Source organism: Scyliorhinus canicula, chromosome 1, assembly GCF_902713615.1.
Source record: "Scyliorhinus canicula chromosome 1, sScyCan1.1, whole genome shotgun sequence".
NCBI classification, from domain to species: domain Eukaryota; kingdom Metazoa; phylum Chordata; class Chondrichthyes; order Carcharhiniformes; family Scyliorhinidae; genus Scyliorhinus; species Scyliorhinus canicula.
In genome coordinates this window covers 255724265-255736377 of record NC_052146.1, presented here as the reverse complement: position 1 = coordinate 255736377, position 12113 = coordinate 255724265, and the positions used below count along the sequence as shown (strand labels likewise).

The 12113-nt window shown below is 43.8% G+C and overlaps 1 protein-coding gene across 4 annotated transcripts in view; it reads left to right on the top strand.

The window, feature by feature from the left end:
• The window catches only part of esrrga (estrogen-related receptor gamma a), a 295738-nt gene that overhangs the window by 25025 nt on the left and 258600 nt on the right, over nt 1-12113 (top strand). For 3 of the 4 annotated variants that reach the window (XM_038811800.1, XM_038811790.1, XM_038811775.1), the window contains one exon: nt 84-165. The exons of the other annotated variant lie outside the window; for it this stretch is intronic. In XM_038811800.1, coding sequence (XP_038667728.1) covers nt 149-165 — 17 coding nt within the window. In that variant the 5' untranslated portion in view covers nt 84-148. Of the gene's footprint in view, nt 1-83; nt 166-12113 lie in introns of those variants that run through there. 4 annotated transcript variants of the gene reach the window in all.

The window sequence follows — 12113 nt, the reverse complement described above, 5'->3', positions numbered from 1 at the left end:
AACACCTGTTAACTATTTATCTAGGCACAAAAATTGTCCAATTAAAACGTGATCTTTTTTCCCCCTTTCTTCCCTCATTGAAGACGCTGGGGTGCAGTTCCACAAGTGTCGGCAGCCCTCCCTAACTTCGCCCAAGAGCCCATTCTACATGTGGAAGCTTAAACCGTGAGTATCGGCAGGTTGTCTCGCTCTGAAGGGCAGAGAGCCACTCTTCTCTCGATAGTCTGCAGATATAATTTCCAGCAGCGGTCACTGGATAGTGGCCGGGAGCTGGAACCCTGGCTATTTTCCTTCCTTCTCTCCTTTCCTTGTCCCTAGTCTGGAGACACTGAGGTATATTGCGGCACCCTATCACCATTCCAACTGAGATCAATGAACTCCGCACAGATCAGTGACTGAACTTGGGAGGCTACAGTCCTGCATGGGCTTAGTATCCCATTCACCGATGCATTTACCTCATTAACCAATCAAGGAAGGCTAATTGTAATCATTTCAGGTTTTTTTACTAGCCTTATTTTCATATTTGGCCTTGTCCTCTTTCCCTCAAAACTCAAGATTGTTCAGTGAAGATAATGTTTCGCATGTAGGTTGCATTATCCTCCAATAATATTGGACATTTCTGATCTGAAACTCCACGTACCAGTGATTCCGAATACTTGATGAACTGTAACTGCAACTCTGGGAAGCAAATAAGCGTATTTAGAGATTAGAAAGCAGTCTAGTGACAGCATGTTGTGTCTATGCACTGCATTCTGGAGGACTATAATATGGGTTTACATTCACACTTCCCACCTGTTGAGTGACTGAACCATTGGGAGGAGGGGCTGGAGGGAGACAAAACAATGTATCAAATGGAGGTGAAGGGTGAGAACTCATCAGTTTGAGTGCCAGTGCTTGACACTTGGCAACAGGTCGCGTGTCTGCTGTCTCAGCGGGGGAATCGCGTACAATAAGATGGGGAACTTCAATACAAGATACAAAAAAAATGGCTCGTTGAAGGGACATGACAGTATTTGTAACGTTTATTGCAGGCAGAAAAAGATATTTTGAGCACAAGTGAGGCACGTCTCAGAATTGATGAGGATTCAGCTGAAAGATTTGCAACCAATCTGGGGAAGGAAAAATAAAATTATGAGGAATCTGCTTTTGCACTGCTTTTGATAAAAAAAATTGGAGAGTAATAAATTCATCAAACTAAAAATGCAGGAGCTAATAGACTGCTCAAGTTTCAATGCATGGAAAATAGAAAGCAGGCTCCTATTACCGCAAAGATACACAGATGCTGTCTGCTTTAATCGCTTGGTCATGGTTGGCAGACAGTTAGTCATCACATGCTATGACAGGGTGAAAGCAGGGTGCCAGGGTCCCTTTCAAGTGAAAATGTGATGCAGAAAACATTCTCTTCCTCCATCCCTAGAAGTTAACAGCAACATTTTACTTCAAATCATTAGTCTCGCATAACTCAATCAATATGGATTTACTCAAAAATCAATTTCCTACCGCAAATATGATTGTTAAATAATTCACAAGTAACAAGCCCTCTGGCACCTGGAGGTTGAAGGGGGGTAAGTGCTGAACAAGATTTAAAGCAGATTTCAATTAAATGAAGAGAAAAAAAATATTAACATTCAGTCAGCCTTTGAAACTTTTCTTCGCTTGGCCAGAAAAAAAAATCTTTTGGGAAGGGGAGGGGGCAAGCAGAGGGTGAGCACAGCAGAAAGCCGCATATATCAGTGCAGGTGCAATGAAGCAAACTTAACTGTTCAGCATATGTAAGTGCTATCTGAAAATCATTGTCTTGCAAAGAACACTTGAAATTGGTCCCTAATGGCCTCTGCTTTTGTCATATGGTCTTGATTATAACGATAAAATTGCATTGCCATGCCTTTAGTGAGAACGAGGTGGATGAATAATTGTTACGTGTGTTGAATACAGTGTGTGTTTGTGTGTGTGTGTGTGAATCAGGACAGCCACTGGACACACTCTCGTCTGTGAATCAGTTTTCAAAGAGACCACCTCTCATGCTGAAAGGTACCTGCTGCAGCAGTATTATTTTGTTGGGAAAGCCAACAGGGTGCTTGAAGGTGTGTGGAAAACTGGTGCACATATGATGGCTGAATTTCTGTTTGCATCAAGCTCAATAATAAATTCCAGCTAATTCATTTTTTATTCTCTCTCGGGGTCTGCTTGCAGACTTGACTTAACAGAGGAAGCATCATGTTACTTCCTTTAAATAATTGATGTCTCTCGGCCTAAGCCAGCTCAGAAGAAAATCTGAAAATAGTGACTGATTAAGTAAATATGTAGCTTTTGCATTCCAGATATGTGGGTGGGATTGCTGTCATTGGATCTTTGTGTCACACTTTCCATTTCCGAGGATGTACATTTGACAGATTGTCATTACTACCAAAACTGCTTTTAAGGAGACTGTTGTCCTTTTAGCTTTGCCTACGTAGGCAGGTTTCTGTTACTATTACAAAGCACTTCGACATGACCACGTCCACTGCATACTGACAGTAGAATTTTCTGAAAAATGTGATTTTCTTTCAATGAAACACGCAGTCATTGACTTCGTAATTGTTAATGTTTCAGTTTGATCGTCATCACAAATCAATGATCCCGAGTGCTGTGGCGGGTTGGCATCCACATTGAAAGCCAGCATCAGCAGAAAAACAAACCCAAAATGGATAAAAACCAACCCATACAATTTACTGTATGTATTATTAAAAATAACAGATACCCTAGTAGTGATTACAAGGCAGTAATCTAATCTCAGAGTTATAAACCACTCCAAGTTTGTTCTTGTGGCTCATGACATCACCTGAACCCCTCTATTAAATTACTGCTTTGTAATCACTCTTTGGTAACCATTATGCTCCCAATACATAGGGCATTGCTTATTTTCTAGTAGTCTATTCGGAAAACAAACTTATAATGCTGCAGTGCCAGCCATGTGATGCCCTTTTAACATTGAGCCTAATATTGTTACCAAGTTTATTATCCTTTCACCTTTGTAATTGCAATGAACACTGCACTACATATTGTAAAGAATAGCCACAGTTGCTAGTGAGTTAAGGTCAAAGTTCAGTTTCTCTTCTGTTGATATAAATTGCTTCAATTTGGTTGTCTCGGTTCACGGTCCAATGTAGGTTGTGATTGTTGCTAGCCGTCCATTATTTTGAATCTTATCCCTTTTAGACTAATTCGTGATTTGAAAAAATAATAATTAAAATAAAACCGTTTGATCTTTTGCTTGACTATAAGAAAATGCTATCACTTAACATATTGGAGTCTGTGTAAGAGTGCTTGAGAGTTGGGATTTAATATGATAGTTTAGTTATTGCCTGATGCGACTCCTCTTCATTGGAAGGCTTTGGGGTGGGGAAAGGGGTGGTGGAGGGCATGATACTTGTTATGTGGCTGCTCGACAATGAGAAGTATCACACCAAACATTTTGCTTGATTATTTGAATTCACAAAGTGCGCTTTCTAGCAGAAAGCATGTTTCCCTTAACTTACACTGGGAGACTGAAGGCAGACTGCATTTGCCTCACCACTGACTCTAGCAAGACCAATAACTCAGGGCATGGCAGTGGTGAACCTGGGATTACTTCGGTCATCGCACCTTCTAGAGTGGTATACACAATCAGCAGATTTTTAAATTATCTTTTACATACGTTTTTTTTGAGTAATCCTTTATTAAACTTTTATTGTGCAGTTAGCTTTAATATTCCTCCACTCAAAGAGCTGAAGTAATTTTTTGTTTGTGCGTAAAAGTGCTAAATTATTCTTTGTGATACTTGGCATTGTGGTCAAAGCTACATGGCTTGTGTATCTATGTGACTGACTTTTGTTCTTTTAGCTGGACTCCTGCCAAGTATAAAACCAGCACACATGGTTGAACAGCCAAGGTCAGTGAGATGAGCGCACAAACTGTATATTCTGAATCAAATATTAGAGTAAAAACCTGAGTTTTTTTAAATTATGGAAGATATTAAGAAGCCTCATTTGTTTCCAACAAAGTCCCTTTGAACTTTGAATCGATCCATCAAGGAAGCAATAGTTTTATGATAAGTATGAACAATTACAATTCTCTGAAGAAGAACTGAACAATATACAGGCCTGAATGCTAGTCTTAACTGCTCAAAGTAATGAGTGCATCATAATAGTTAATAGGGGTGCTTTTGTTGTCAGGTCAGGCAATGCGTTAATGGAAAATAAAACAGCAAAAACTTTTTTGCTCCCAGCTGCTTTTGCAAAAATAATCCAATAAAGAACAAAAATTAACATCTTAATAATGATGCAAGGAAACATTAGTGCATGAACTCACTGATCAGAGCACCAAGGTAAAAGATCTCCCTCATTAGTACCTGAAATCCAGGTTGCTGTCTGAGGATATTCAGTGTGGAGTTAAGATACAATTCTGTGATGGAGTTGAGGAGGTAGGAGGGGGGTGGGGGGAGGGTGGTTTGGTGGAATCACAGGAGAAGGCACCCTACACCATTCTAGTGCACCTCGTGGAAACTATCCCAGTGTTATGAGCAGAGACTTGGGAAATCATTGTCCACATTTGCTGGCCTGTCTTTCAAAAAATACTTGTACATGCAAAAAGGGGCAATTGCATGGGGGAGAAAATAAGTTACCAAATAGGGATAATAACAGGGAAAATTTAATGTAATGGCAGCCCCAGAGTCACAAGACATTCCTTCATGCCAGCTGTTCAAAACTTAAAAAATAAATAAATTTAGAGTACCCAATTCATTTTTTCTAATTAAGGAGCAATTTAGCGTGTCAAATCCACCTACCCTGCACATCTTTGGGCTGTGGGAGCGAAACCCACGCAAACACGGGGTGAATGTGCAAACACTATACAGACAGTGACCCAGAGCCGGATTGAACCTGGGACCTCGGTGCCGTGAGGCAACAGTGCTAACCACTGAGCTGTTCAAAATTAATTATACATCCTACATACTAATTCTATAGAATTTAGTTTAAATAACTAATCTTAATATTTATGTTCTTGATTAGGAATACTATAGGACATGTTACAATATAGAATCCATAATCACAAACTAACCAACGCTGGTTTTCCAACAACCCATACAATTAACAGTTTCTAAATTTATTAAAATGATTACACTGGTCAGAAAAGTGGCCATCTATTTCAACCTAGCCTTACCAACTAAATTATTAGGTAAGATAAACCACGTTCTTCATGCAATAATGCAGTATTCCAAATTATTTTGTACTTTCTACCAAAGATGACATTCAGCATTTCTTTTTTTTAAATATTTTTTATTCTCCTCCTTTTTCACATTTTCTCCCAAATGTACACCCACCAACAATAAACAATAATCAGTAACAAATATGTCAATCCCCATATCAATAACAACGATCCCATCCTCCCACCAAACCCCAAACATTAGCTCGCATGTTCACACAAACAAATGACAAAAATTAATCAGGGATCACCCATAGTCACCATTAACACACAGAGCCCCCCTCCCGCCAACCCTCCCACCCACCCGCCCCAACTAATGTTCAATGTTATCCAGTTCTTGAAAGTGCATAATGAATAATGCCCATGAATTGTAGAACCCCTCCATCCTTCCCCTCAGTTCAAACTTAACCTTCTCAAGAGTCAAGAATTCCAACAGTTCCCCCCGCCACGCCAGGGCACAGGGTGGAGAGGTTGCTCTCCAACCTATTAGGATCCGCCTTTGGGCGAAGGCTACAACGTCTGCCTCCGCACCCGTATCCAACCCTGGCTGGTCCGACACCCCGAATATGGCCTCCCGGGGGCCCGGGTCCAGTTTCACGTGCACCACTTTAGAAATGACCCTAAATACCTCGGGCGGAATTCTCCGCTCCCCATGCCGGGTGGGAGCATCGCGGGAGGTCCGCTCTCGCACCTCCCGTGATTCTCCCACCCCCCCCCCCCAAAATGGCGTGTCGCGTTTTGCGACATGCCGCTCGGAGAATCGCGGGCCGCCTTTTTTCACGGCGAACGGCGATTCTCCGACCCGGATGAGCCGAGCGGCCTGCCGTTTGCGACCGGTTCACGACGGCGGCAACCACACATGGTCGCTGCCGTTGTGAACATGGTGTGAGATGCCCGTTTGGGGCTTGTGGGGGGCGTACAGGGGACTGAGCACCACGACCGTGCTCGGGAGGGGACAGGCCCGCGATCGGTGCCCAGCGATCGTCGGGCAGGCGTCTCAATGGGACGCACTCTTTCCCCTCCGCTGCCCCGCAAGATCAAGCCGCCACGTCTTGTGGGGCGGCGGAGGGGAAGACGGCAACCGCGCATGCGCGGGTTTTCCGTCATCCGTCATGACATCAGCCGCGCATGCGCGCGTTGGCGCTGGCCAACCCGTGCATGCGGCGTGGCTGACGTCATTAGGTGCATCGGCCGCATCATTCTCTGCGCGCTGGACCTTGATGCCAGCGACAAGGCCCCTTTGGACAGGACCAAAACATATGAACATGATTTGCGTCCCCCCCCCCCCCGCAACGTTCACACACATCTTCTACTCCTTCAAAGAATCGGCTCATCCTCGCTCTCGTAAGGTGTGCTCTGTATACCACCTTCAGCTGTGTCAGCCCCAACCTCGCGCACGAGGTGGAGGCATTCACTCACTGGAGAACCTCACACCAGAACCCCTCCTCCATATCCTCTCCCAACTCTTCCTCCCATTTTGCTTTGATCCCTTCCAGTGGTGCCTTGTCCTCTTCCAAAATAGCTCCGTAAACCCCCGACTCTACCCCCTTCTAGCCCCACTGTCGTCAGCACTTCCTCCAGCAATGTGAAGGCCGGCTCCACCGGGAAGCTCTGTATATCCTGTCTGGCAAAATATCGAACCTGCATGTATCTAACCAATTTCCCCTGCTCCAGCCCATACTTCGCTTCCAGCTCCTTCAATCATGTAAACCGACCCCAAAGAAACAAATCTTTTTTAATCTTCTACTCCCATTTCCAAAAATTTCCATCCCACTTCCCTGACTGAAATCTGTGGTTCCCTGGAATCGGCATTTCCCTTGACTCTGCCCCCAACCCGAAGTGTTGGCGAATCAGCCTCCAAATTGTCAATGAAGCTATTATTACCGGACTCCCTGAGTATTTCCCCGGGGCTATCGGGAGAGGTGCTGTTGCTGGTGCTTTTAATCCTGACCCCCTGCACAAACTCTCCTCCATTCTGACCCAATGGGAATCAACCCCTCTGACCCAGCTCTACACCTTCTCCACATTCGCCGCACAGTAGTAATGCTGGGCAGCACAGTAGCATTGTGGATAGCACAATGGCTTCACAGCTCCAGTGTCCCAGGTTCGATTCCGGCTTGGGTTACTGTCTGTGCGGAGTCTGCACATCCTCCCCGTGTGTGCGTGGGTTTCCTCCGGGTGCTCCGGTTTCCTCCCACAGTCCAAAGATGTGCAGGTTAGGTGGATTGGCCATGATAAATTGCCCTTAGTGTCCAAAATTGCCCTTAGTGTTGGGTGGGGTTACTGGGATATTGGGATAGGATGGAGGTGTTGAACTTGGGTAGGGTGCTCTTTCCAAGAGCCGGTGCAGACTTGATGGGCCGAATGGCCTCCTTCTGCACTGTAAATTCTATGATCAGGTTCGGAAGACTCAAACCCTTTGCCTGCCTTCCCCTCTGTAGCAGCACCTTTCTAACTCTGGCCACCTTCTCTCCCCATATGAACAAAGTAATCCTTCCATCAATCTCTCTGAAAAAAGCCGCTGGCAGGAAAATCAGCAGGCATTGAAAAATAATTTGAAAAATAAAAAGAAATCGCGGCAACACGTTCATTTTAACCGCCTGTACCCGACCCGCCAGTGACAGAGGGAGACTATCCCACCTTGCCAGATCAGCTTTCACTCTCCGCACCAAACTAGAAATGTTGTACCTGCGGTGCCCCCCCCCCCCCCCCCCCCCCCCACCCCACTCCTGGGCAACCTGCACCCCCAGGTACCTAAAGTGAATCCCTGCCCTACGGAATGGCAGCCCCCCCACCCCTGCCCCCACCCCTAGCCGAGACACCACAAAATACTCACTCCTGTCTAGATTTAGTTTGTACCCCGAGAAAGACCCAAACCTTGAAGCAGCTCCAGTATTCCACCTATCGACACACTCAGTTCCAACACGTATAACAGCAAGTCATTGGCATATAAAGACACCCTATGCTCTATTCCCCCCCGAATTATTCCTTTCCATACCCCCGAACTTCTTAATGCAATGGCCAATGGCTCACTCGCGAGTGCAAACAGCAGGAGGGACATAGGACATCCCTGCCTAGTCCCATGGTGGAGAGAAAAGTATCTTGAGCTGATGTTGTTTGTGCGGACACTCGCCCTCGGCTCCTTATATAGTAGCTTTACCCTGTTCACAAATCTTGGTTCAATCCCAAATCGCTCCAGAACTGTCATCAAGTGCCCCCATTCTACCCGGTCACACGCCTTCTCAGCGTCCAATGCCACAACCACATCTGTTTCCTTCCCCTCTGCAGTGCCATAACCACGTTCAATACCCTTCTAATGTTTGAAAAGAGCTTCCTCCCTCTCACGAACCCTGTCTGATCTTCACCTATCACCTTCGGGAGGCACTCCTCCAGCCTAGCCGCCAGTACTTTCGCCAATACTTTTGCATCCACATTCAGAAGTGATATGGGCCTCTTTGACCCACACTTCATCGGGTCCTTATCTTTTTTTAGCAACAGGTAAATTGATGCCTGCCCCAATGTTTGTGGCAACACCCCCTTCCCTATCACCTCTTCAAACATCCCCACCATCAGGGGTGCCAGCTTATCCTTGAATTTTTTATAATATTCCACCGGAAACTCATCCGGCCCTGCCACCTTCCCTGACTGCATCCTCTCAATCGCATCATTTATCTCCCTGCTCCACTATCATTTCTTCTAATGTAGCCCTGTCCCCCTCCCCTCACCTCGGGTACTCCAGCCCATCTAGAAATTCCTGCATCTCCCGGTCTCTCACAGGTGGCTCTGACCTGTACAACCTCTCATAAAATTCCTCAAAGACCTTGTTAATCAGATCCGGAGCCGCCACCAACTTTCCTGCCCTGTCCCTCACCTGAACAATTTGACATTCAGCATTTCTAACCATTGATAGTACACATAAATTGCTAACTGATTCGAGACCGAAAGCACTTGTTGTCATGAATTACTAAACTGTACAAAAAATCCCAATGGTAGTCATATTTCAAGCACAAAATTGAAATTATGAGCAGATTTGCACTTCAATTACAGAATTACAAAACTCATTAAAGGAAAGATTTCTTCATAACTAAGATCTCAAACACAGAAAAACGATACTCTGGTAATTTGGAAGCATATCTTAAATTTAATTTAATTTCTAATTTGATTTTAAAGATTACATTTAGACTCTGAACTCCTTGACTTGCATCATCAAGTCCACCCTTTTGACTATAATATGACTATAGTATGGGAAGGGCCATGTTGGACAGATATTTGACATGAAGCTTACTTCTGGATACAGTTATATTCAGGCTCAGCAGTTATCATTTGTGGTTGACTACAATACTCCATTTTTAGTTCTAATGGATTTTATATATAACAATTCAGTTCCATCCATTCACTGGGGAATATCATGGCTTGAATTTTGCGATCAGTGGTGAATGGATGGTGCTTTCCACTAACCACCACAAAAGTTGCCCACAAAGATCTAGCAAGCCCGATTTCCTGGTTATGACGTCAATTTCACTCCAGTGCGAGGTATAGGGGATCTCTGGGTTCCAGGAACAATTAAGTAATTAAGTAGGCTAAACACCCAATCAGATTGAAGAATGTTTTGACAGACAGAATATAAGGAAGTAAATAGCACTGGCTGTTATTCACTTTTTAATCTTTACAGAGAGCAAGATGAAGATTGGGGCAGGCATCTGGGTTTAAGGTAGAAGCTGAAATATCATAAACTTGTAAAGAAAATCATTTGCTCCCATTATTTTAAATATCTATGGATTTTTCAAAAATATTGAATGGAGGAATTGACACTCCAGACTTCTAATGTTCATTTTTCAAAGCCAAATGTTGTTCAGTAGCAGTTGTGACTTTGGAGACCATTAAAAACTCAGTTACACCTCATTCCCGTACCAGCCTCCCCGAACAGGCGCTGGAATGTGGCGACTAGGGGCTTTTCACAGTAACTTCATTTGAAGCCTACTCGTGACAATAAGCGATTTTTCATTTTCATTTTTCATTTTTCATTTTCATTCAACAAAGTATTGCATAAAAAGTTGAAGTTCACATCAAACCGCTGATCTCTGTCTTGTTTGCATCTGCAAGGATTGCAATAGTGCACCTTATGGAGGAGCACGATATCTCCAAAGGCAGCTTCTGGATTTCCATGTTTAACCGCACATGTGCAGATTGACAGAAGTTGCTGTCAGGTTCAGAGAGTAATGACACCTGTCATCATTATAACCACAAAGCCTGGACTTAAGCCTTGGTTGTATAACGGAGCTAAGAATAAATTTCCAAGTATAGTTTAAGGGCTTTTGTGATGGAGAAAAAGACATCAAAAGCATAAGGCAGTTCTCAGCATAATTTATATATTGTGTTGAGAAATAAATACAATTTGGGCATTAATATTTTTTTACTATTTTTTCAGTGTTGAAAAATGTGCAGCATAAATGTCTTACATTTTTGATGAGACTGATCTTGAAATGCAGTATAACTTAAAAAAGAAATCCTCGGCCTAAAACGTCAACGTCCACACTTCGTTCAATCAGTAAAGGTTATGACAGCAGTGTTAAATACCGGATATTAAAACTAGAGATAGAAGTCTCAGGGTAACTGAAATAAACTTACCGTCCTGCTGACATGTCCACTTGCCCGTCCTTGGCCTGTTGCAATGTTCCAGTGAAGCCCAGTATAAACTGAAGCAACAGCACCTCATCTCCAATTAGGCACGTAATAATAATAGTAATAATAATCTTTATTAGTGTCACAGGTAGGCTTACATTAACGCTGCAATGAAGTTACTGTGAATATCCCCCCCCCACTGTTTTCGTGCTCCAGCGCCGTTTCGGGTACACAGAGAGAGAATTCAAAATGTCCAATTCACCTAACCAGCATGTTTCTCGGGACTTGTGGGAGGAAACCGGAGCATCCAGAGGAAACCCACGCAAATACCGGGAGAACGCGCAGACACCGCACAGACAGTGACCCAAGCCAGGAATCAAACCCAGATCCCTGGTGCTGTGAAGCAACAATGCTCACCATTGTGCTACTGTGCCATTCATTACAACTTTCCGGACGTAACATTGAGTTCAACAACTTCAGACTGTGAACTTTTTCCTCCACCGTCACCTCCTTTTTATTTCTATCAGTTTATTTTTGTTTGTTCCACAGATCTGTTTTTCCCAGACCATAGTCCCCTCTCCCCCCACCCCACCCCACTTGGACCATCTGATCCCTGTTCCTAGTTGTTCTCTGACACAATGCTTACCTTTGTTCTGCCATTAATACATTCTAACCTTTTAATGTGCCACTATCAGCATCCTTCGTAGCCTTGATCACCTTCATTTACATTTCTTTTGCCTTTCTGTCCAAAACATCTTTGTCAATATCACTTATCGCTGGCCCTCTATCCAGTCCCAATGCTGCAACCCCCCCCCCCCATCCCCACAACAGTATAAATCTGACTCTATTTCCAGTTCTCTCCAGCTTTGACAAAGAGTCATCCAGACTCAAAACGTTCGCTCCCTTCTCTCTCCACAGATGCTATCAGACCTGCTGAGACTGTCTGATATTTTTCTGTTTTTGTTTCAGATTCCAGCATCTACAGTAATTTGCTTTTAACTGAATTAAATGACTGTTCTTTACAACCCTCTGTATGATTCTTGTACTTAACGTTGCAATCTCTACATTTTTATTCAGTATCAGTATAGCTGCAAATGCATGCAACTAAGCTTGCAGCTTTAGGACCCATAGGTTTTTTAAAAATTGCACCACAGATTTTTTTTGTTACAAAAGTGCCAAAATTCCCTCAAAAACTAGTCTCTGAGCTTTAGCTCTGGTTGAGAGGGGTTAGCATTGCAATCATTTGAAAAGTCTGACGAGAGAGATTCCAT